Source organism: Bufo bufo, chromosome 4, assembly GCF_905171765.1.
Source record: "Bufo bufo chromosome 4, aBufBuf1.1, whole genome shotgun sequence".
In the NCBI taxonomy this organism is placed as follows: Eukaryota; Metazoa; Chordata; class Amphibia; order Anura; family Bufonidae; genus Bufo; species Bufo bufo.
In genome coordinates this window covers 53,488,019-53,514,637 of record NC_053392.1, presented here as the reverse complement: position 1 = coordinate 53,514,637, position 26,619 = coordinate 53,488,019, and the positions used below count along the sequence as shown (strand labels likewise).

Below are 26,619 nucleotides of genomic sequence, written 5' to 3'. Positions count from 1 at the left end.
TTTAAAAAGTCGCAATAAAGGCGCAATTTCACTCCAGTGAGGACCATGCTTATCTTATGCGACTTTTTGGTAAAGACATGCGACTTTTATAAAGCCGCTTACTGAATGATAAACTGCTACCGTCAAACCACGTTTATCACAGTATTAAAGAACCATTAATAAATCTGACTTAGCCAAAAGTGACTTTGGACATATCTAAAAGTGGAGTAAGATATAAGTGAAATGATAAATCTGGCCCTTTATGTTTCCCTGATTTTGCCAGCACATATATTTCTAATAGTTTGTCTAGATGCAAGACTGATCACAGAGAATTGTCTAAACTGGATAGAATTGCACAATTGCAGACTCTGTACAGATTAGAAGCTTGTATGCTCCAGACAATCCGTTCATGCACCTGGCCATTCTGCAGCCAGTATGTAATTCATATTCATTATAGCAAAGAATCAGACATTTACTGTGAGGTGTTAGCAATACGTTCATAGGTTTATGTAAAGATTAACTGTGGGGTGGAGCAGACTGCCCCAGGAAGGTTATATATTACCTTGTGTTACAGTAGAAATACAGCATTCACTAAAAACAGAGAGAAGAGAGGACAGGATCAGGGCATTGTATTCTCGGTACTCCCCAAGCAAAAGAACCTCAAGTAAGAACAAACGTCTTGACCTTTTCTTGTTACAGCACCCTGCAGACTGCTGAGGTCTAAGAATATGGGGCTTGAGGTGGCAGTTGCACCATGGCCCTGGTGGAAGAAGAGGTCTGATAGCACTCTGCCATATAAATACTCAGATAGGCATCTGCAGGGTTGTACTGGTCCACCAGAGGACCAGGGGCTGACATCTGGTCCAGCACAAACTTGGCCCATGGGGTGGAGAAATCAATCTCCCCATGGTTCCATAGATGATGAGATCTTACCCTATTTGTTTTCAGTACAATACTTTGCTGCTACTGTTCTCTCCAGCTTGAGAACCCTCGGTAAAAGTCCCTCTGATGGGCCCAGGTACTCTTCTACAGTCCAATACAGGTTCATGATACATATAGTTGAATGCATTTTGATATAGCTTTTGTTGTATATTTCCCAAGGTTTCTTCATTTTAAAGGGACAGGCTCTGTTTTTTACCCAAATCTCTTTGCTCTTTTTAGTCATGTGTTTTTCATCCAAAAAGACTTATCTTTACCTGCTCGACATGTTATTTCATTAGGTATTTCTATTTGGTACTAATAAGCTTTGTAACATGAGAAATGTGAAAAAATTGGGTTTGCAAATGTGCCCAATTTGAGAGGTTTTGTGGGCATTCCTGTGCGTGTTGGGGGCCACGGATTTACATTGTCCCATGATTGAGGATTTATATGTTTGGTGATACAGTATGCATTTACCTGTAGAAGGAACTCAAAATCCATTGTAACTGGGGATCACAATCTAATGTTTATGTCATAGAAAATAATTTTTCTACTTATTGAAAAGGCACAGTATACCAAGCACAGCGCCATACTGTACAGTCGTGGCCAAAAGTTTTGAGAATTACAGTAGGTGTTTGTGAGATTGTGTTTTCAGCACGACAGCGTCGCGCTGATACTCGGCGACGTGGTGCCGAGATCTCGCACTCACTGGGATAGCGACAGCACATCCCAGCAAGCGCGTCATAGAAGCGACGGGAGATCCGACTTGGATTCACGCCAATTCTACACGTGTGCGGCGTTTGTTATGAATCCTGAGGGGGAAGTCCCCGCCGGATTTTAAATAAAAATCCGGCCTGGGTCCCGCCCTCAGGAGCATACCGGGCCCTTAGGTCTGTTATGGGTTGTAAGGAGAGCCCCCCCTACGCCTAAAAAAACGGCGTAGGGGTCCCCCTACAATCCATACCAGACCCGTATCCAAAGCACGCTACCCGGCCAGCCAGGAAGGGAGTGGGGACGAGCGAGCGCCCCCCCCCCCCCCCCCTGAGCCGTACCAGGCTGCATGCCCTCAACATGGGGGGTTGGGTGCTCTGGGGCAGGGGGCGCACTGCGGCCCCCCCACCTCAGAGCACCCTGTCCCCATGTTGATGAGGACAGGGCCCCTTCCCGACAACCCTGGCCGTTGGTTGTCGGGGTATGCGGGCGGGAGGCTTATCGGAATCTGGGAGCCCCCTTTAATAAGGGGGCCCCCAGATACCGGCCCCCCACCCTAAGTGAATGAGTATGGGGTACATCGTACCCCTACCCATTCACCTGCAAGAAAAGTGGTAAAAACACAAATAAACCACACAGTGTATTAAAATATTTTATTTTTCTGCTCCGGAGGCCGCCCCCTGTCTTCTTTATTAGCTCTTTTACCAGGGGGGGGCTCTTCTTCTTCCGATATCCCGACGGGTCTTCTCCGCTATCCGGGGGGGTCTTCTCAACTCTCCGGGGTTCTCCTTCTGTCTTCTCCTTCTGTCTTGTTGTCTCCTTCTGTCTTCTGTCTCCGGGGGGGGCTCTTCTTCTTCCGATATCCCGACGGGTCTTCTCCGCTATCCGGGGGGGTCTTCTCAACTCTCCGGGGTTCTCCTTCTGTCTTCTCCTTCTGTCTTGTTGTCTCCTTCTGTCTTCTGTCTCCGGGGGGGGCTCTTCTTCTTCCGATATCCCGACGGGTCTTCTCCGCTATCCGGGGGGGTCTTCTCAACTCTCCGGGGTTCTCCTTCTGTCTTCTCCTTCTGTCTTCTCCTTCTGTCTTGTTGTCTCGGCGCACCCCGATTCTTCGTCTTCTCTTCTTGTTTTCGCCTCTCTCTGTTGTTGACTCGGCGCACCCCGGTTCTTCGTCTCGCGAGACGAAGAATCGGGGTGCGCCGAGTCTCGCGAGACGAAGAATCGGGGTGCGCCGAGTCTCGCGAGACGAAGAACCGGGGTGCGCCGAGTCAACAACAGAGAGAGGCGAAAACAAGAAGAGAAGACGAAGAATCGGGGTGCGCCGAGACAACAAGACAGAAGGAGAAGACAGAAGGAGAAGACAGAAGGAGAAGACAGAAGGAGAAGACAGAAGGAGAACCCCGGAGAGTTGAGAAGACCCCCCCGGATAGCGGAGAAGACCCGTCGGGATATCGGAAGAAGAAGAGCCCCCCCCGGAGACAGAAGACAGAAGGAGACAACAAGACAGAAGGAGAAGACAGAAGGAGAACCCCGGAGAGTTGAGAAGACCCCCCCGGATAGCGGAGAAGACCCGTCGGGATATCGGAAGAAGAAGAGCCCCCCCCTGGTAAAAGAGCTAATAAAGAAGACAGGGGGCGGCCTCCGGAGCAGAAAAATAAAATATTTTAATACACTGTGTGGTTTATTTGTGTTTTTACCACTTTTCTTGCAGGTGAATGGGTAGGGGTACGATGTACCCCATACTCATTCACTTAGGGTGGGGGGCCGGTATCTGGGGGCCCCCTTATTAAAGGGGGCTCCCAGATTCCGATAAGCCTCCCGCCCGCATACCCCGACAACCAACGGCCAGGGTTGTCGGGAAGGGGCCCTGTCCTCATCAACATGGGGACAGGGTGCTCTGAGGTGGGGGGGCCGCAGTGCGCCCCCTGCCCCAGAGCACCCAACCCCCCATGTTGAGGGCATGCAGCCTGGTACGGCTCAGGAGGGGGGGGGGGGGGGGGCGCTCGCTCGTCCCCACTCCCTTCCTGGCTGGCCGGGTAGCGTGCTTTGGATACGGGTCTGGTATGGATTGTAGGGGGACCCCTACGCCGTTTTTTTCGGCGTAGGGGGGGCTCTCCTTACAACCCATAACAGACCTAAGGGCCCGGTATGCTCCTGAGGGCGGGACCCAGGCCGGATTTTTATTTAAAATCCGGCGGGGACTTCCCCCTCAGGATTCATAACAAACGCCGCACACGTGTAGAATTGGCGGGAATCCAAGTCGGATCTCCCGTCGCTTCTATGACGCGCTTGCTCTCCATCGCGGCAAGCCAGCTCGGCGCTGGCTCCCGCGATGGGGCTCGTATGTGCTCAATCTCGCCGAGAAATACAGCGAGATTGACACAAAATCGGGTTCACCTACTGTACATAAATATTGGAAATTGGAAAAGTTGCTGCTTAAGTTTTTATAATAGCAATTTGCATATACTCCAGAATGTTATGAAGAGTGATCAGATGAATTGCATAGTCCTTCTTTGCCATGAAAATTAATTTAATCCCCAAAAAACCTTTTCACTGCATTTCATTGCTGTCATTAAAGGACCTGCTGAGATCATTTCAGTAATCGTCTTGTTAACTCAGGTGAGAATGTTGACGAGCACAAGGCTGGAGATCATTATGTCAGGCTGATTGGGTTAAAATGGCAGACTTGACCTGTTAAAAGGAGGGTGATGCTTGAAATCATTGTTCTTCCATTGTTAACCATGGTGACCTGCAAAGAAACGCGTGCAGCCATCATTGCGTTGCATAAAAATGGTTTCACAGGCAAGGATATTGTGGCTACTAAGATTGCACCTCAATCAACAATTTATAGGATCATCAAGAACTTCAAGTAAAGAGGTTCAATTCTTGTTAAGAAGGCTTCAGGGCGTCCAAGAAAGTCCAGGAAGCGCCAGGATCGTCTCCTAAAGTGGATTCAGCTGCGGGGTCGGAGTGCCACCAGTGCAGAGCTTGCTCAGGAATGGCAGCAGGCAGGTGTGAGCGCATCTGCACGCACAGTGAGGCAAAGACTTTTGGAAGATGGCCTGGTGTCAAGAAGGGCAGCAAAGAAGCCACTTCTCTCTAAAAAAAAAACATCAGGGATAGATTGATCTTCTGAAGAAAATATGGTGAATGGACTGCTGAGGACTGGGGCAAAGTCATAGTCTCCGATGAAGCCTCTTTCCGATTGTTTGGGGCATCAGGAAAAAGGCTTGTCCGGAGAAGAAAAGGTGAGCGCTACCATCAGTCCTGTGTCATGCCAACAGTAAAGCATCCTGAGACCATTCATGTGTGGGGTTGCTTCTCATCCAAGGGAGTGGGCTCACTCACAATTTTTCCCAAAAACACAGCCATGAATAAAGAATGGTACCAAAACACCCTCCAACAGCAACTTCTTCCAACAATCCAACAACAGTTTGGTGAAGAACAATGCATTTTCCAGCAAGATAGAGCACCGTGCCATAAGGAAAAAGTGATAACTAAGTGTCTCGGGGACCAAAACGTTGACATTTTGGGTCCATGGCCTGAAAACTCCCCAGATCTTAATTTCATTGAGAACTTGTGGTCAATCCTTAAGAGGTGGGTGGACAAACAAAAACCCACTAATTCTGACAAACTCCAAGAAGTGATTATGAAATAATGGGTTGCTATCAGTCAGGAATTGCCCCAGAAGTTGATTGAGAGCATGCCCAGTCGAATTGCAGAGGTCCTGAAAAAGAAGGGCCAACACTGCAAATACTGACTCTTTGCATAAATGTCATGTAATTGTCGATAAAAGCCTTTGAAACGTATAAAGTGCGTGTAATTATATTTCACTACATCACAGAAACAATTGAAACAAAGATCTAAAAGCAGTTTAGCAGCAAACTTTGTGAAGACGAATATTTGTGTCATTCTCAAAACTTTTGGCCATGACTGTACATTGTATTGTAGCTGTGCATGGTATTGTAGCCCAGGCCTATTCACTTAAATAGGCCATGTGACCAATGAATGTGATGTCAGTGGCCTATCATTCCTCTGCCCTCACTGGAGCTCAGTGGCTTCTTCAAACATCTGAGTCAGACCTCCACTGATGAGATATCGGTGAACTATCCTGAGGATCGGGCATCAATATTGAACTCCTAGAAAACACCTTTAAATAAATGGTTGAAAAAGTCCACACACCCTGTAAATATGTTTATCTACTTTTATATACATTTGTCATCTTTTTCTGTATTATACAGATCTCAAATCCTCCATGGAGTTTGTCACAGTTCTCCTGTCCATTGTTGTCATCTTCTTCTTGGTCAATGTTTTCAGCAATCGAAAACAAGGGAAATACAAAAATTTCCCCCCTGGGCCAAAACCTTTGCCGATCCTTGGAAATATCCTCATGATGGACATGTGGAAACCCTATAAAACATTTGTGCAGGTAATGAAAATATTAAATTGAACGTCATCAGAAAGCTAGATTTATATCTTTTTTTTTTTACCAGCCATGGTAAGTTCCAAGGTTGGTCATAGTTTGTGCCCCTTCTTTACAGCCTTTTGGCTCCTGTACCATTCCATGCTGTTCACAGATAATTTTTGACAACATATTTCCTATATTCTTTGGTTCTGTACCACATATCTTGATCCATATTGCTACTATCATTCTTTTGTATGTTCTTCCTACTCTTGTCCACCTAAGTTATCCAAAGACTCAGTTAATGGGTAGGCAAGTACACTTAAATGAGTTGTCCAGTTGATAAACATGGCTGCTTTATTCCACAAACATCTCCCAACCTGCCCATGGGTGGTGTCTCGTATTGCAGCTCAGCTGTATGGAAGTGTATAGAGCTAGACTGCAATACTACACACAACCTGTCGACAATTGTGACCCTGCTTGAAAGAAAGTCACAGTATTTTTTCAAATCCTAAACAACATTTCTAAAGATCTATAAGGGAATAACTATAAGATCAGTGGGGGTCCAACACTGGGGTCCCCACAATCACAAAAACAGACCCTCCCTGAAATGAACAAAGTGTCAGGTTGGGTATGTGCACTGCATCTCAAAGAGACAGCTGGAGATAGCCAAGTAGAGTCTGATATTTCTGGCAGGTCCCATGTCCTAATGGAGTGGCCGTGCACATGCCCAGTCTATTGCTCTGTTCATTTTTAAGGGGCCATATCGGGTAGTGGGCCCCCCTTCTTATGGTAAGGGGGCCCCTACCAATGGGACCCCCACCTATCTAATAGTTATTTCATTATCTTGTGAATAACTTCAAATTACTAGAATACCCCTTTAAGTCTTAAGACCAGCAGGGTGTCAAAACCCTATCTAAAGTTGCATTGAGAAGGGAGGTGTAATTCACACTAATCGTTCAAAACAATGTAACGATCCAGATTGATTCCACTGTCATTTTTGTGTCCACAGCTATCTAAGGAATACGGCACAGTCTTCAGTGTCCAGATGGGCAGGACAAAATTTGTTATCTTATGTGGTTACGAAACCATTAAAGATGCTCTGATCAACAACGCTGAAGTGTTCTCTGATAGACCACAGAATCCTTTATTCACTAACTCATCAAAGGACCATGGTAACCGCTTTATTAATTACTCTATCTTATTATACTGATAAATCCAGCCCCTTGGTAAAGGAGACCTATAGTGAGCAGTGAGCATGGTTGTTTTATTAAAAGAGGCCATCCTACAAAAAAAGATATATCACCTCTTCACAGGGTACGTTATAAAGACAGGATCACAGGATAGATGATAAACATAGCATCACAGGGGGTCTGTCCACTGGGACCCCAGCAATCCTGAGCATGGAGGGTCCATCTTTTGTAGCTGTAGTTGCCTACACACTTTTTGTAAGGATTTTCACAATATTTTTGAGTGTGTCTGTGGGAATTTTTGTCCATTCAGGTGAGAATTTGTGAGGTCAGACCCTGATGGTAGAAGAGATGACCTGGCTGTCAATCTGCTTTCTATTTCATCCACAGGGTGTTGAATTGGGATGACATGATGGCTCTATGCAACGACTTGAGTTCCTCCATAGCAAACTCCTCAACCCACGTCTTTATGCACCTTGATTTATGCACTGCTGCAGTATTAACATTATGAAGGTCAAAAAAAGTAAGCCAGCACTCCCCAATATAACCTCTCGTGCAAGGACCCGGTCCAGTCCGTAGTATAATCCAGGAAAACAACGAAAAATGTCCAGCACTGAGATAAATAAAAGTCTTCAATCTTTAGTCCATAAATTTAAAAGAATACAATTTTTCACATTGACTGCGGTAACGCCTCCAACATGTTTCGATCTATCAGATCTTAATCATGGTATGGGTCAAATGCAAGTATATATAGATATACTCTTACATACCTGGAATGAAAATGGCTCCACCAACCAGGTTGGAATTGCCATTACCACACAGGTGGTTATGATATCAGCCATTCCTTGCATTTAACCCCTGCTGTTCACAATTGCACATAAAAACAATGTCATATAAAATAAAATAAATGTGCAACAGAACATCTGACACCCAGTTAAACTTTGGTGAAGCGAATCCAAACATCCACAAATCAGTAAAAAAGGAAATTGCCCATTATAAACGGGAATATTGACATTATTTCTCTGACTCGGGCAGGGTCCACTGAGGCACATAAGCATATCAGGACCACTATATTGAATTCCATGACATTGTACAGTAATTCATCTATACCCCATACATTTTTCACAAGATACGTTCCAAAATTAAATTGTGTGTCGTGTACAATGGCGAATGACCTCAGAGTGTTTTAAATATTATATTTTATTTTTGTAGGCCAATCGGGTTAGTAGTGATACATTATTTCACGCTTCATATTTAGACCGTTAGGGGCTATTGTATTGCATTGGAATATCCAATATGCCTCCCTATTAGGCCTCATGCACATGGCCGTTTTGGTCCGCGTCCGAACCGCAGTTTTGGCGTCTCGGATGCGGACCCATTCACTTCAATGGGGCTGCGAAAGACGCGGACAGCACTTTGTGTGCTGTCCGCATCCGTTGCTCCGTTCCGTGGTCTGCTAAAAAAATATAACCTGTCCTATTCTTGTCCGCGTTTTGTGGACAAGATTAGGCAGTTATATCAATGGCTGTCCGCGCTGTTCTGCAAATTGCGGAACGCACACGGACGCCATCCGTGTTTTGCGGATCCGTGATTTGCGGACTGCATTAGTGAACCTTTATGTGCCTGTAAAAAAAATTTGGATACCCTTGATATTTTCCTACCTGTTTTTGGATTAGTGATGTCATTAAGATGTTCTAAAATACAGGTTTTTAGTTTTCGTGATGTGCAACCTATATATTTTTTATTACAAAGAGAGCACAGGATCGTGTAAGTGACATATGTAGTATTGCAATTGATATAATTCCTAATTATGAAAGATGCAGTGTCATCTGCGTTTGAAAACTGTTTACTTAATACTACAGTACATGTCCGCATGTACGACAAGGATGTGAACCACATCTATAAAAGCCTTGTAGCCAAGTAGCCTTGTGTGTTTTTTTGGACTGGAATAAACTGGGTGATAAGATTTGTCCTATCGATGGGGTCTCCTATAAATAACATCACATCCCTGTTGTATCAGTCCCTTTACCGTAGCATCATCTTCTAAGATAGGCAAGTATTTATGAACAATATCTTTAATCTGATTGAACTAATTGCTATATTGGAGCAACGGTTTACTTTTAAATCTTGTTGTTTGCAACTTTGCTTTTTTATTGCTATTTTTATTAACAAGGCTGACAAATTTTTAGCCATTGGGTCAATATTTCGGCCTCCTTCTCGTATTGGGTAGTATCAGAGCAGTTGCGCTTGACACGCGTTAATTCGCCTATGGGGATTGCTTTAATGGAGTGTTTTGGGTGTGATCTGGCAGCATGTAAGATTGTGTTACCTTCTGTGGCTTTTCTATGAGTGGAAGTGACTATTAGTTCCTCCTCTATTCCATACAGTGTTAAATTGAGAAAGGAAACAGTGTGTGGATCTTGATGGTAGGTGAACATCAGATTATAGTCATTTCTGTTTAAATGGTCTGATCCTACCCAATATGAGAAGGAGGCAGAAATACTGACCCAACGGCTAAAAATGCTAGGTTATACAAATTGGTCCCTACACCATTTCTGATGTTCTGTACCTGTTTTGTGTTGATGTTGTTATCCTTGTCCATGCCTTGCCTGTTCTTCTGTTCCTGTTCTGTGTCTGGATCCACTCTGTTCCATGTCTAGCCTAGCAGTGCTCTAACTACGTCTGATAGCCTTGCAGTGCCTACTGCTTCTGATCTAGTCCGTTCCTTGTCTGTCCTGCAGTGCCTCACTGCTTCTGTTCCTATGTTTGTCCTGCCTTCATGAGAGGGCCCCTGGGTTCTCCGGAGGGAGAATCTCTAGTCTGTGTGCAGCTCTGCCTGAGACTGCCATGCTTCCATTCCGCTTGGGGTCCAGATATCTGCTTCTGTGCTGGTTCCCGCTCGTCTTGTTGTCTGTTCCATGTCCTGTGTTTGCTTGGGTTCCAGTTCTGTCTGTTTCTGCTAGTGCGTGCACCAGTGTGGTTCTCTGCTGGTAGTGGCCAAGTGTACCGGGACCTTCCTGGAGGTGCGACCAGTGAGCCCTCACCCCAGTTCGTCCCCACCACTAGGGGCTCTGTGAAGAATGGGGCTCACTGGCTCTCCGCCCTCTGGTTTTTACCTCTGGTCTGCCGGTGCACTTGGTTCTGTGGTAGTGCTATCACTATTGCTTAGTCTGCTGTTACTGTCATGTTACTTTATTACATGTGCAATAAAGTACTCTGTTGGTCCCTGGTCTGAATCTTGCCTGTGTCCCAGTTGCAAGGCGTCCTGGAGGTCTGCCTTGGGCCTACGGCACGTGACACATATCATTATCCTTCTTCCACTAAATTTGTAGGAAATTAGTGCTTTCCAGGCATTTGCCCAACCAAGATTCATCTATCAAACCACCAGTGAGAGGTGATTCATCCCTCGAGAGAAAATATCTCCGCTGCTTCAGAGTCCACTGAAAAAGTGCTTTACACAACCTCACCTGATGCGTGGCATGGTAATCTTAGGCGTGTGTGCAGCTGTCTTATGTTGATATCACTTTCAGAGACAGTTTGAAAATCTGAGTGATCCAACACAGGATAGATACGTTTTACATTTCATGTGCTTCAGCACTTGGCAGCCCTTCTCTGTGAGTTTGCATGTCTGTTGCTCCTAGATGCTTCCACTTCTCAATAATAGTGCTTATAGGTGACCGATGCAGATCAGAAATTTCATGAGCAAACTGAAAGGTAGACTTCTATGATAATGCTACATTTACAGTCACTGAGCTCTTCTGTATGACCCACTACCAGTATGTGTCTATGGAGACTGAATGGTCGTGTTCTTGATTTTATGCACTTGTTTGCAATGGGTTCCAGAAGTCAATAAAGTATGTCCACATACTATTGGCCATGTAGTGTGCATTCCTTCACATATAGTTCATCACGATAAGTCTAAAGCAGTGTATATTTTCTCTTTTGCATAACAAGTATTGCTTCTATGACTTAGGTATTGTTTTTTCCAATGGAGAGAACTGGAAAGTGATGAGAAGATTTACTCTTTCAACCTTACGAGATTATGGAATGGGCAAGAAAACCATAGAAGACAAGATCATTGAGGAGGCTAAATGTTTAGTACAGAAGTTGAAATCATATGAAGGTAAGTGGTGAAATGTCTTCTGCGTTGAACCTTTTGGGCACGATACTTTTAGCCTTGTTTTGTCTAAACAATTTTGACTTCTTAGTCAATTGATGTACCCCTGCTATTAGTAATTACCAAACACTAGATTACATTGTTTCCCGCATGCAATACAGTCACTATAAAGAAGGAGACCTTGAAGGGTTTGGGGGATATACAACGACCCTTGTCAAATGATAAAAATTATAGGAAAAAACAGAGGAGAAAACAAAAGTATGTCTTTTTTTTCTACATAAAGTGAGGACTTCTCAAAGTAAACACATCAGCAGCAGCACATATCTCTGGGCTTCCTTGCTGTGGTCATGACCCGAGATGTTGATTGTCTAAGCTGTAATCTGTTTGGCGTGGGCTAGACTGGGGTGCAAAGTCTAAGGGCCACTTTTTCATATCTTTCTACCTCCAATGACCATTTCCACAAGGTAGGTATTTCCTTGGCTGCCAAGTTCCTAAATATTATTAGTCTGGCTATAAGGAATATTTTATCACTAAGCCCATTGGTCCTTCCTCCATTATAATTATAAACAAACAGAAAACAGAGCTCACACAGTACCATTATAAAACATATATAATTTTATTGTAACATGATTAAAATGTATATAATAAGCCATTAAAAATGAAGGAGAGTGACAAAAAAAACGCCATCCTGGCGCTGCACACGTGACAAAGGAGGTAACAAGTGTATTTAAATGTAATGAAATTACCGAACATTTACAATAAATTATGCATATAAAGGATATACAGGATGAGTCTTAATAACGTTGATGCCTAAGATGTTAGAAACCACATGCATATGCTAAAGTGCATAGACTGGAGTAAATTCACAGTGATCACCAGATATAAGAGGTCACCTTTACCCAATGACAATGGGAATAAAAGGCAGAGACTCACCTAATGATGACAGTGTGCAGTACCAACCAGGATGGCGCTACCCCGACGCGCATTTCTCCCCCCCAAACATTGAATAACAGTGAAGTCATATGTACCACAAAAATGTACCACACATACACGGCTCTGTGGATGGAATTATTATAAAACGTTATGGCTGTCAGAGAATAGTGATGCAAAGAAAATTTAGATTTTGTTATTTCAAAGCTTTTTATTTTTTTAGTAAAACAATTTTTTTTTTTTTTAGTATTGCCGTGTTCATATTGAGCCGCAGAATAAGGACATTATGTCATTTTTAGCGCACAGTGAATGCCATGATGTCAAAACCCCAAAAACCTTGGCAGATTTTTTGTTTTTTGTCTTTTGTTTTTTTCAATTTAACCCCACACTGAATTTTTTCCCATTTTCCAATAACAGACATGGCAAAGTAAATTGTGCCTTTAAAAAATACAACTTATCCCTCAAAAAAACACCCTTATATGGCTATGTGAACAGAAAATTAAAAACTTATGGATACTGGAACGTGGGAAGGAAAAAATAAAAATGCAAAAACAAAAATTGGTCCGGTACTTAAGGGGTTAAAATACAAATTTTTGTTTTTTTTTTCCTTTATTTTCTGTATTGACAGATCAGAAGAGTGGAAAAATAAACAGTGATGTGTACCCGGATATGTACTGTGTATAACTCGGTGAACATATATTAGTTCCTAACTCCTGTGTCAAAGTCTCAAAATGTTTATAGCAATCTCTAAAAAATGGCCCTCCTCATCATGTTACCCGGATCTGGAACTTTCTACACTTCCACCAGAGTTAAATTCACAAAGAAAGGATTTAATTCAAACTACCCATTTTATAGTTATTTCTTTTAACATGCTGACAAAAAGTGTCGTAATAGGTGATCCTAAAATGTGTCGATGACCAATCAATCCGAACTAACTGCACAGTCAAATACTAATTACTTTTCCATTTGATCAAATATGTCAAACACATGGCTACATTTTTCTTTTAAATTTTATTTTTTTATAGGAAAACCCTTTGGTAATTTCACCAGCATAAATGCTGCTGTAACCAATATAATTGTGGCCATATTGCTAAATAAAAGATTTGACTATGAAGATCCGACCATACTGAGGCTTATTGGTTTAGTTAATGAGAATATAAGACTCCTAGGAAGCCCAGGGGTCAGGGTAAGTCCGAATTTTAATGCCTATGTAAATATTAAGTTATTTATTTGGAACTGCAAATTTCATTAGACCCTTATCAGTCAGATGGTGATAGACTTTCCTTAAGGGCTCATGAACACGGACGTTGCCCGGCCATGCCCGTATTGAGGGCAGCAAACAGCGGGTCTGCAATACACGGGCACCGGCGGTGTGCACCCCGCATCACGGATGCGGACCCATTCACAGAACAAAGTACTTCCATGGGGTTTCTCTCTGTGCCTCCGCACCGCAAAAAAATATATTCTATATTTTTTTGCTGTGCGGACGGTTTACGGGCCCATTTAAGTTGAATAGGTCTGTATCTGTCTGCGGAATCCGCAGAGAACGGCCAACCAACGGCCGTGTGCATGAGGCCTAAGGTGGATTTGCACAGGGCAATAATCGGGCAGATTATCATGGACAAATGTTTCTGCAAACGCTTGTTTCTGACAATCTGCCTGTCTAAGGGCTCGTTCACATGACCATATGTCTTTTTCAGTGTTTTGCAGGCCGTTTTTCCCATATCCGTTATTCTGTTTTTTTTTTTCAGTAGTGTTTCCGTTCCGTTTTTCCGTATGGCATATACAGTATACAATTGGCCTGGGCATAACATTTTCAATAGATGGTTCTGCAAAAATGGAACGGATACAGTAGACATACGGAGTACATTACGTATGTGTTCCTTTTTTTTGCGGACCCATTGATTTCAATAGAGTCACGGAACATGATTTGCGGGCAATAATAGGACATGTTCTATCTTTCAACGGAATGGGGAAACGGAATGCATACGGAGTACATTCTGTTTTTTTTGTGGAACCATTGAAATGAATGGCTCCGTATACGGACCGTATACGGAACACAAATTTTTTTTGTGTGAACGAGCCCTAAATGTGCCGCCGATCACCCGATGAATGAGTGAAACACCATACCTTGTTCTTATACTGTGGAGGAGGTCTCCTCCACTGAACGAGCATCCGACTGTCGAGAAGGAATGCTTCCTTCCCGACAATTTGCTGCGGCTTTACATCTAAATGCGCCTTTAGGCTAGACATTAAATATCAGAACAATGGGGGGTTCCTTGTCTACTTCATTGTCTACAAGCAGGGCTGTGGAGTCAGTAAGCCAAACTTCTAAATCTAAAGCCGACAAATTAGGCTCCAACACATATCATGATTAAATTTTTTCACACTTCCCTAAATTTTTATAAAAATAAATATGCAACAAGGTACAGTTAATAAATGAATCATACAATATTATTAGTATACAGTATTTGATATGCTTATTTTGAAGCCAGAGTTGAAGTTGGTACTTTTCTGCCATCTCCAGCTCCAACACAACCCAAAACTGACACCAACTCCTCAACTTCTCTGACTCCAAAGCCCTGTGATTGATATTACAGCTCAGTCCCATTCTCTTGAATGGGACTGAGCTGTAATGTCAGGCATGTCACCTGACAGAATAACAGACGTGCAGGTTGGGGGACACCTGGGAAATAGTGACCATAAAGTAATAACCTTCCAATTATCATTAAAATAGTGTTCTTCAGGGAGGAACAAAAATACCAAACTTCAAAAAAGCTAAATTTAGCCAACTAAGAGAGGCCATAGGCCTAACTAACTGGGACAAAGTCCTCAAAAAGAAAAATACAGCCACAAAATAGGATATTTTTAAAAGCATCCTAAAATCTCATTGTGAGAGGTACATACCTTACGGGACTAAAAGGTTAAGGAACAAGAAGAAACTAATGTGGATAAATAGAACTGTAAAGAAAGCAATAAATGACAAATAGAAAGCATTTAAATCACTAAAACAGGAGGGTGGTGAGAAAGCACTGAAAAACTCTAAGGAAAAAAAATAGAATATATAAAAAACAATTAAAAGTGGCCAAACTAGAGACCGAGAGATTAATTGCCAAAGAGAGAAAAACTTACCCTAAAATGTTCTTCAATTATATAAATGGTAAAAAGTATAAATTTGAAGGCGTCGGCCCTTTATAGAGTGATGAGGGGGGAATTGCAGAGCGCGATGAGGAGAAAGCAAAGCTGTTAAATATTTTTTTCTCCCCGGTATTCACTGACTGTATTCAAATAAAATGCAGAATGTAAAAGTAAATTCCCCTTTAAAAGTGCCCTGTCTCACCCAGGAAGAAATACAGTGGCATCTTAAAAAGATTAAAATAGATAAATCGCCAGGACCGGATGGCATACACCCCTGTATCCTAAGAGAATTAAGTAATGTAATAGCCAGACCCTTATTTATGATATTTAAGGACTCTATACTGACAGGGATTGGCGCATGGCAAATGTGGTGCCAATATTCAAAAAGGGTCTAAAAACAGAGCCCGGAAACTATAGGCCGGTAAGTTTAACATCCATCATAGGAAAACTGTTTAAAAGCTTTCTAAGAGATGCTATCTTGGAGCACCTCAATGAAAATAAGCAAATAACGCCATATCAGCATGGCTTCATAAGGGATTGGTCGTGTCAAACTAATTTAATCAGTTTCTATGAGGAGGTAAGTTCTAGACTTGACAGCGGCAAAACAATGGATGTCGTATATCTGGACTTCTCGAAAGCACTTACATAGTAACATAGTAACATAGTACATAAGGCCGAAAAAAGACATTTGTCCATTCAGTTCGGCCTGTCATCCTGCAAAGTTGATCCAGAGGAAGGAAAAAAAAAAACTGTGAGGTAGAAGCCAACTTTCCCCACTCCAATCAGGCAATCAGAATAACTCCCTGGATCAACGACCCCTCTCTAGTAGCTATAGCCTATAATATTATTACGCTCCAGAAATACATCCTGGCCCCTCTTGAATTCCTTTATTGTACTCACCATCACCGCCTCCTCAGGCAGAGAGTTCCATAGTCTCACTGCTCTTACCGTAAAGAATCCTCTTCTATGTTTGTGTACAAACCTTCTTTCCTCCAGACGCAGAGTATGTCCCCTCGTCACAGTCACAGTCCTGGGGATAAATAGATGATGGGATAGATCTCTGTACTGACCCCTGATATATTTATACATAGTAATTAGATCTCCCCATAGTCATTTTTTTTTTAAAGTGAATAACCCTAATTTTGATAATCTTTCAGGGTACTGTAGTTGCCCCATTCCAGTTATTACTTTAGTTGCCCTCCTCTGAACCCTCTGCTATGTCTGCCTTGTTCCCAGGAGCCCAGAACTGTACACAGTACTCCATGTGTGGTCTGACCAGTGTTTTGTAAATTGGTAGGACTATGTTCTCATCACGGGCATCTATGCCCCTTTTGATGCAACTCATTATCTTATTGGCCTTGGCAGCAGCTGCCTGACACTGGTTTTTGCAGCTTAGTTTGCTGTTTATTAAAATTCCTAGATCCTTTTCAAAGTCAGTGTTACCGAGTGTTTTACCATTTAGTATGTACGGGAATGACCCGGACAGTCTGGGATTGCAATCCTGTGCCCGGGTACAAGCCTTTCTCAGACCCGGGCACAGGATCAGCTGTGAATTATGGCGGCGGCAGGGCACAGGGAGATGAGCGCTTCCATTGTGGAAGCGCTCATCTCCATAGTCATCTGTATCGCCGTCCGCCATAGGCCTGCAGCCTATCAGAGGCCGGTGCAGGCGGCGCGATGACGTCATCACGCCGCCTGAGCCATACAGCACGGTACACAGGCCGGGAAGAGGCCTGCATCACATCGTTGGATGTAAGTAAAAGTTATTTTTTATTTTTTTTTAGAGAAGAGAGGCACCTGCAATTGGCACATATGGGGGAAGGGGTGGAAAGAGGCACCTTATACTGGCACATATTGGGGAGGAGGAGAAATGAGGCACTTGAAACTGGCACATACAGTGGCGGAAATAATTATTTGACCCCTCACTGATTTTGTAAGTTTGTCCAATGACAAAGAAATGAAAAGTCTCAGAACAGTATCATTTCAATGGTAGGTTTATTGTAACAGTGGCAGATAGCACATCAAAAGGAAAATCGAAAAAATAACTTTAAATAAAAGATAGCAACTGATTTGCATTTCATTGGGTTGCATCAAAAGGGGCATAGATGCCCGTGATGTCATAGTCCTACCAATTTACAAATCACTGGTCAGACCACACATGGAGTACTGTGTACAGTTCTGGGCTCCTGGGAACAAGGCAGACATAGCAGAGGGTTCAGAGGAGGGCAACTAAAGTAATAACTGGAATGGGGTAACTACAGTACCCTGAAAGATTATCAAAATTAGGGTTATTCACTTTAGAAAAAAAATGACTGAGGGGAGATCTAATTACTATGTATAAATATATCAAGGGTCAGTACAGAGATCTATCCCATCATCTATTTATCCCCAGGACTGTGACTGTGACGAGGGGACATCCTCTGGGTCTGGAGGAAAGAAGGTTTATACACAAACATAGAAGAGGATTCTTTACGGTAAGAGCAGTGAGACTATGGAGCTCTCTGCCTGAGGAGGTGGTGATGGTGAGTACAATAAATGAATTCAAGAGGGGCCTGGATGCATTTCTGGAGTGTAATAATATTACAGGCTATAGCTACTAGAGAGGGGTCGTTGATCCAGGGAGTTATTCTGATTGCCTGAATGGAGTCAGGAAAAATTGGCTTCTACCTCACAGTTTTTTTTTTTGCCTTCCTCTGGATCAACTTGCAGGATAACAGGCCAAACTGGGTGGACAAATGTCTTTTTACAGCCTTATATACTATATTACTATGTTACTATGTGAAGGTCCATGGCACCACTTTCCTTCAATTCAATCAGCTGAGTAGTAAGGGTACCTCTCGGTTGCCTTTCTTGCAAGTTACTGATTGCCCATTTTAAGTGATCCCGTTATTTTAATTAATTTTATTGCAAAATATTTTTGTGTTTAATCAAATTTTAGAATAAAAAATGGATCTCTACCTCAAATATATAAATACTAATCAGAAGACAAAAAACACAACACCACCATTCTGCAATTACTAGGTAAAAAAAGCCCCAATACAGGGAGTGCAGAATTATTAGGCAAGTTGTATTTTTGAGGATTAATTTTATTATTGAACAACAACCATGTTCTCAATGAACCCAAAAAACTCATTAATATCAAAGCTGAATATTTTTGGAAGTAGTTTTTAGTTTGTTTTTAGTTTTAGCTATTTTAGGGGGATATCTGTGTGTGCAGGTGACTATTACTGTGCATAATTATTAGGCAACTTAACAAAAAACAAATATATACCCATTTCAATTATTTATTTTTACCAGTGAAACCAATATAACATCTCAACATTCACAAATATACATTTCTGACATTCAAAAACAAAACAAAAACAAATCAGTGACCAATATAGCCACCTTTCTTTGCAAGGACACTCAAAAGCCTGCCATCCATGGATTCCGTCAGTGTTTTGATCTGTTCACCATCAACATTGCGTGCAGCAGCAACCACAGCCTCTCAGACACTGTTCAGAGAGGTGTACTGTTTTCCCTCCTTGTAAATCTCACATTTGATGATGGACCACAGGTTCTCAATGGGGTTCAGATCAGGTGAACAAGGAGGCCATGTCATTAGATTTTCTTCTTTTATACCCTTTCTTGCCAGCCACGCTGTGGAGTACTTGGACGCGTGTGATGGAGCATTGTCCTGCATGAAAATCATGTTTTTCTTGAAGGATGCAGACTTCTTCCTGTACCACTGCTTGAAGAAGGTGTCTTCCAGAAACTGGCAGTAGGACTGGGAGTTGATCTTGACTCCATCCTCAACCCGAAAAGGCCCCACAAGCTCATCTTTGATGATACCAGCCCAAACCAGTACTCCATGATACCAGTTGGCCATGTCTCTGAGTATTGCACACCTTGTGCTTTTGGGCACTCCAGTGATGTTGCAGCTCTGAAATATGGCCAAACTGGTGGCAAGTGGCATCTTGGCAGCTGCACGCTTGACTTTTCTCAGTTCATGGGCAGTTATTTTGCGCCTTGGTTTTTCCACACGCTTCTTGCGACCCTGTTGACTATTTTGAATGAAACGCTTGATTGTTCGATGATCACGCTTCAGAAGCTTTGCAATTTTAAGAGTGCTGCATCCCTCTGCAAGATATCTCACTATTTTTGACTTTTCTGAGCCTGTCAAGTCCTTCTTTTGACCCATTTTGCCAAAGGAAAGGAAGTTGCCTAATAATTATGCACACCTAATATAGGGTGTTGATGTCATTAGACCACACCCCTTCTCATTACAGAGATGCACATCACCTAATATGCTTAATTGGTAGTAGGCTTTCGAGCCTATACAGCTTGGAGTAAGACAACATGCATAAAGAGGATGATGTGGTCAAAATACTCATTTGCCTAATAATTCTGCATGCAGTGTAGACCCAGTAGAGGTGCTTACCTTGACTCATTGAGCATACAGTACATAGGCATACACAGGTACTGTATGTTGTGAAAAGCCTGGTTTGGGCATATAGTAGAGTCAATCAAACAAGCTAGGCAGTCTAGAGGATCACCACTGGAGTATGACAATAAAAATGAAGCGCTCATGGAGAAATAAGGAGTTTATTTGAGGAACAATGATGACATCTTTCGATGTGGACATTACATTTCTGTCAGACAATTAGGTGAAAGGCCTGAAGATGTGATGAAGATGTGATGCCCAGATTGAAATGTGTTGCAACTGTTCCTCAAAAAAAAAAACTCCTTATTTCTCCATTAGCGGTGCTCAATCAACCTTTTCATTTTTAATATCAATTGTATAAAGTTAACAAAATTGGTCATGAATTCAAATTAATTATTTAACTAATTATTCAAAATTATTAGGTTTAATACAAAAATTGCAATATCCCAAAATATCCAAAACCAAAATTCTACATTTATAAATGTTAAAGTTTGAGAGACTCCCATGGATTTCCCATACTAAACTACTGGTTTCCAGTTTTAAAATTCATTGGTATTATTAGAAATCCGAATTATTGAATTCAATTTTTGAATTTTGGTTGGTAGGGCATTGGTTCCTGGAAAAAGGTATGCAAAATTGTTTTTCTATTTCAGGAGGAGTTTTTTTTACTTAATTTTATTAATTTTGTCCAGTTTTTGAAGTTTTAAAAAATGATTAGATAAATTGTCCTGTACAGTAAGTTCTGCGAGCTGTATTTTATGTTCCGCGGGTTCAATGCTTTCAATTTTTTATTTTTGTTTTCAGCTGTACAACAGTTTTCCCACGCTCATGAACTGGCTGCCAGGAGCTCACAAAACTATTTTTAAAAACCTTAGAGAGTTTCACAGCTTTATAAGAGCGACATTTACAAAATATAAGAAGGAACTAGACGTGAATGACCAGAGGAACCTCATTGATGCCTTCTTAGCAAAGCAGCAAGAGGTATGATTAAGATTTCACCACTCATTATGACTTAGGTATCTAAAATATGAGTATTTTCAATGTACCCAATAACCATGATACAACAGAAAAATAATGCATTTAGATTCATAGAAGGAAATACATACTGGACACAGCTGAGTATGATTTGGAAGAAACGTGAAAAAAGTAATTAGTCTCTGCTCTTACACACGAATCCCATTTAAAAGGACCAAAGCTGTGGCAACATGTGCTACCATATTATGTCCAATAATACAGGAACTATATACAATATATAAAGTATAATCATATATATCTGTACTAACAGTGCCCATCCATACACATTAGATAAATGATTCGGTGTGGACAGTTATCTAATGTGCATGGTGTATGTTGCATGTGTCAGGAGAAAGAAGGATCTCTCCACCCATGGGAGGTAAGCTGCTGCCAGAAGCATCTGCTGCGAAAGGTGGCCATGCACATTAGGTAAATGACAGCTGAACCATCCCATTTTGGTGGATTTGGCTTATTGTCTGACCTGTAATAGGTCTCACCCCTGATTTTCAAGTTTCCCTAGTCCTTTTATGAAGCAGCTTAACATACAAATGTGTCATTCCTTACCTTTGTTCTTGGATCAACACATCCTGAGCTGTGTGGTGTGAGATGACCAGCTTGTTAACTAAACATAGATTTCCATATTCTGTCATGAGATTTCTCTATGTGCAGTCACATTTTGCTAGCACGTCCCGATAATGTATTGAATTTCTGTCATGAAATATTAGAGTCCTTAACCATAGTCGAGCCAAGGTTAAGATGTATACATTTGTAGATTCTTGCGTTAGAGTTGAAAGCTCTATCTGTTGGCCAAATGCTCAGTTGGCCAGCAGCTGTCTTATATATTTTGCCACTTTTAGGATAAGGATATTATTAATGGTGCCATGTAAAGTACCACCAACATTCTGCTGCAGTGGCAGGTGTACGGCAGTTTTAGGCTGAGTTCACACGGGCGAGATTTCCGCGCGGGTGCAATGCGGGAGGTGAACGCATTGCACCCGCACTGAATCTGGACCCATTCATTTCTATGGGGCTGTGCACATGAGCTGTGATTTTATCGCATCACTTATGCGAGCCGGCAGCTCATGATTAAAGAAGTTAGAAGAGACCGGCAGCTATGCGATCAAGAGGAGAAGGTGAGTTAATGATTTTTTATTTTTTAACCCTCAATTGACCACCTACTAAGCATTCTGTATTAAAGATAAAAAGATAAAAACTGAACAACGGAAAGCAATCGCAGTCAAAACTGACTGCAATTGCGTACCTACTCGCGCGGCTTTCCCCGCAACGCATCCGGACCTTTTCCGGACACGCTCGTGTGAACTCAGCCTTAGTGCAGTATCTCAAATGCAATGCAGGTTGGCCAGTTATTCAGCATTCTACTGAACTGTGAAAATTGATTCTCCTTATCAGCTCTCAGTTAGAGAGTGGGGACTTAAACCTGTTCCAGACATAGCGCGTACTGGTACGCCCTGATTTCCCGATCGTTAAGGACACAGGGCGTACCGGTACGTCGTATGTATTTCCGATCACAGCCGCTCGGCGGGCGGTGATCAGAACCCGGTGCCTACTCAAATCATTGAGCAGGCACCTTGGCTAAATGCGAGGGGGGGTCCTGTGACCCCCCATGTGTAGGCGATCACAGCAAACCGCAGGTCAATTAAGACCTGCGGTTTGCAGCGGTTTCGGAAGTTTCTAAAACCCGCGGTCTGTGACTTCAAATAACCTTTATTTTAATGTTTAACCCCCCCTGCTGCCCTCTTTGTTATCTGCCGGCGGGCGCAGAGGGGGGGTGCGAGGAGTGCGGCAGGGCAGGCGGTGCTTGGGGGGGCGGGCAGGCATGCGATCATCCGCCCGCCTCCTCTCTCAGGATAGCCGAGCGGTTTGCAGAGTGTCAGCACATTGCTGACACTCTGCTTGAAACGCCTGACATCTGTGCTGGCACAGATGTCAGACGTTTAACCCCTTCCATGCCGCGGTCCGTAGGGACCGCTGTATGGAAGAGGTTAAGAGGGAGGGAGCTCCCTCCCTCTCCAATCGGGGGCTGCTGTGCCTTTTCAGCCCCCGATGGGAGAGGGAGGGGGCCCCCCTTCCTCCCCATCACCCACTGCTCTGCTGTGGCAGCGAGTGATGGTGAACATGGCAACCGGACGCCTTCACAGGCGTCCGGCTGTCCATGGTACTGATCAGAGGCTGTCCATGGTGCTGATTAGACTTCTGCTAAAGGCAGAAATCTAATCAGACTTTGTAAAGTGAAAATACAGTACAGTACACTATATAGTGTACTGTACTGTATTATACAGACATCAGACCCACTGGATCTTCAAGAACCAAGTGGGTCTTGGTAAAAAAAATATAAAAAAATGTGAAAATCACAATTAGCACTGATTAAAAATGAAAAAAATAAAATTCCCTACACATGTTTGATATCACCGCATCCGTAATGACCTGATCTATAAAACGGTCATGTTACTTTACCCGCACGGTGAACGCCATAAAAAAAAAAAAAAAACTATGATGAAATTTACATTTTGCCCACCTTACTTCCCAAAAAAGGTAATAAATGTGATCGTATGTATGCCAAAATAGTACCAATCAAACCGTAACCCCATCTTGCAGAAAATGAGACCCTAGCTAAGATAATCGCCCAAAAACTGAAAAAAAACTATGACTCTTAGAATATATAGACACTAAAACATTATTTTTTTTTTGTTTCAAAAATGAAATAATTGTGTAAAACTTACATAAATAAAAAAAGTATACATATTAGGTATCGCCGCGTTCGTAATAACCTGCTCTATAAAAATATCACATGAATTAACCCCTCAGGTGAATACCGTAAAAAAAATAAAAATAAAAAAACTATGGTTCTCAGACTATGGAGACACTAAAACATGATTTTTTTTGTTTCAAAAATGAAATCATTGTATAAAACTTACATAAATAAAAAAATAGTATACATATTAGGTATCGCCGCGTCCGTGACAACCTGCTCTATTAAAGTACCACATGATCTAACCTGTCAGATGAATGTTGTAAATAACAAAAAATATAAACGGTGCCAAAACAGCTATTTCTTGTTACCTTGCCTCAAAAAAAGTGTAATATAGAGCAACAAAAAATCATATGTACCCTAAACTAGTACCAATAATACTGCCACCCTATCCCATAGTTTCTAAAATGGGGTCACTTTTTTGGAGTTTCTACTCTAGGGGTGCATCAGGAGGGCTTCAAATGGGACATGGTGTCAAAAAACCTGTCCAGCAAAATCTGCCTTCCAAAAAACGTATGGCATTCCTTTCCTTCTGCGCCCTGCCGTGTGCCCGTACAGCAGTTTACGGCCACATATGGGGTGTTTCTGTAAACTACAGAATCAGAGCCATAAATATTGAGTTTTGTTTGGCTGTTAACCCTTGCTTTGTAACTGGAAAAAAAATATTAAAATAGAAAATCTGCCAAAAAAGTGAAATTTTGAAATTGTATCTCTATTTTCCATTAATTCTTGTGGAACACCTAAAGAGTTAACAAAGTTTGTAAAATACCTTGAGGGGTGTAGTTTCTTAGATGGGGTCCCTTTTATGGAGTTTCTACTCTAAGGGTGCATCAGGGGGGCTTCAAATGGGACATGGTGTAAATAAACCAGTCCAGCAAAATCTGCCTTCCAAAAACCATACGGCGCACCTTTCCCTCTACGCCCTACCGTGTGCCTGTACAGTAATTTACAGCCACATATGGGGTGTTTCTGCAAACTACAGAATCGGTGCAATAAATATAGCATTTTATTTGGCTGTTAACCCTTGATTTCTTACTGGAAAAAATTGATTAAATGGAAATTTTTCCCAAAAATTGAAATTCTCAAATTTCATCTCCATTTGCCAATAACTCTTGTGCAACACCTAAAGGGTTAACAAAGTTTGTAAAATCAGTTTTGAATACCTGGAGGGGTGTAGTTTCTTAGATGGGGTCACTTTTATGGATTTTCTACTCTAGGGGTGCATCAGGGGGGCTTCAAATGGGACATGGTGTAAATAAACCAGTCCAGCAAAATCTGCCTTCCAAAAACCAGACGGCGCACCTTTCCCTCTACGCCCCACTGTGTGCCCGTACAGTAGTTTACGGCCACATATGGGGTGTTTCTGCAAACTACAGAATCGGAGAAATAAATATAGCATTTTGTTTAGCTGTTAGCCCTTGCTTTGTTACTGTAAAAAATGGATTAAAATGGAAAATTTGCCAAAAAATCGAAATTCTCAAATTTCATCTCCATTTGCCAATAACTCTTGTGCAACACCTAAAGGGTTAACAAAGTTTGTAAAATCTGTTTTGAATACCTTGAGGAATGTAGTTTCTTAGATGGGGTCACTTTTATGGAGTTTCTACTCTAGGGGTGCATCAGGGGGGCTTCAAATGGGACATGGTGTAAATAAACCAGTCCAGCAAAATCTGCCTTCCAAAAACCATACGGCACACCTTTCCCTCTACGCCCTACTGTGTGCCTGTACAGTAGTTTACGGCCATATATGGGGTGTTTCTGCAAACTACAGAATCGGGGCAATAAATATAGGATTTTATTTGGCTGTTAACCCTTGCTTTGTTACTGGAAAAAATTGATTAAAATAGAAAATTTGCCCAAAAATCTAAATTCGGAAATTTTATCACCATTTGCCAATAACTCTTGTGGAACACCTAAAGGGTTAACGACATTTGTAAAATCAGTTTTGAATATCTTGAGGGGTGTAGTTTCTAGAATGGGGTCATTTTCTTCTAAACTTCTAAGCCTTGTAAAATCCCCCCAAAATAAAATATCATTTCCAAATTGATCCAAATATGAAGTAGACATATGAGGAATGTAAAGTAATAACTATTTTTGTAGGTATTATTATGTATTATAGAAGTAGAGAAATTGAAACTTGGAAATTTGCAATTTTTTACAAATTTTTGGTAAATTTTGTATTTTTTATAAATAAAAATGAATTTTTTTTAACTTCATTTTACCAGTGTCATGAAGTACAATATGTGACGAAAAAACTATCTCAGAATGGCCAGGATAAGTCAAAGCATTTTAAAGTTATCACCACTTAAAGTGACACTAGTCAGATTTGCAAAAAATCGCCTGGTCCTCAAGGAGTTAAATACAGTTTTTTATAAAAATTATTTTCCTAAGAAAGTTAAGGAGGTTATACTTTAATAAAACATCACAACCTAACAACAACTTCCAAATAAGATTTAGGTAACCTTGAGAGTTGGATTACTGTGACTGAATTAACCTCCAGGGTGTGAATGAAAGATGGGTCATCATAGAAACTTAACAAGAAGGCACAGCTGACCTGAAAATAGAATTTTTTTTGGCAGTGTAAACATTCAGGTATATGGTGAGGGTACTCCTACGCTCATGAACTAGTGACCAGGGAACAGATCCAAAATGCATAGAGGCAAAAGTCCAGAACTCCAGACTAAAATCGTCTGTACTTTATTATTTCACATTGAAAATAAGCAGCCAGTATGAAAATAGCTTACCTGTTTCGAGCAATCAACATAAGGGACCATTTTCATGTTGGCATTATCTTTATAATGATGACATATATTTTGGACATATTTTTATGTATTGATATATACTGTAACTTATTTGTTCAGGGAAAGCAAGAATCCGCTCAATATTACCATGATGAGAACCTGACTGTACTCGTGGGAGACCTGTTTGGTGCTGGAATGGAGACCACTTCAACCACATTGAGATGGAGTCTTCTGTTAATGATAAAATACCCAGACATTCAAAGTGAGATATAATTAAAAATACAATCAC

The 26,619-nt window shown here is 41.8% G+C and overlaps 1 protein-coding gene across 1 annotated transcript in view; it reads left to right on the top strand.

Moving 5' to 3' along the window:
• The first annotated feature begins 576 nt into the window (after positions 1–576).
• The window catches only part of LOC120999912 (cytochrome P450 2K4-like), a 35,529-nt gene continuing 9,486 nt past the window's right edge, over positions 577–26,619 (top strand). Inside the window, exons 1-7 of the mRNA XM_040430960.1 lie at positions 577–643; positions 5,847–6,034; positions 7,020–7,182; positions 11,171–11,320; positions 13,270–13,430; positions 20,610–20,786; positions 26,451–26,592. Of these exons, the coding sequence (XP_040286894.1) occupies positions 5,861–6,034; positions 7,020–7,182; positions 11,171–11,320; positions 13,270–13,430; positions 20,610–20,786; positions 26,451–26,592 (967 nt within the window). The 5' untranslated portion in view covers positions 577–643; positions 5,847–5,860. The remainder of the gene's footprint in view (positions 644–5,846; positions 6,035–7,019; positions 7,183–11,170; positions 11,321–13,269; positions 13,431–20,609; positions 20,787–26,450; positions 26,593–26,619) is intronic.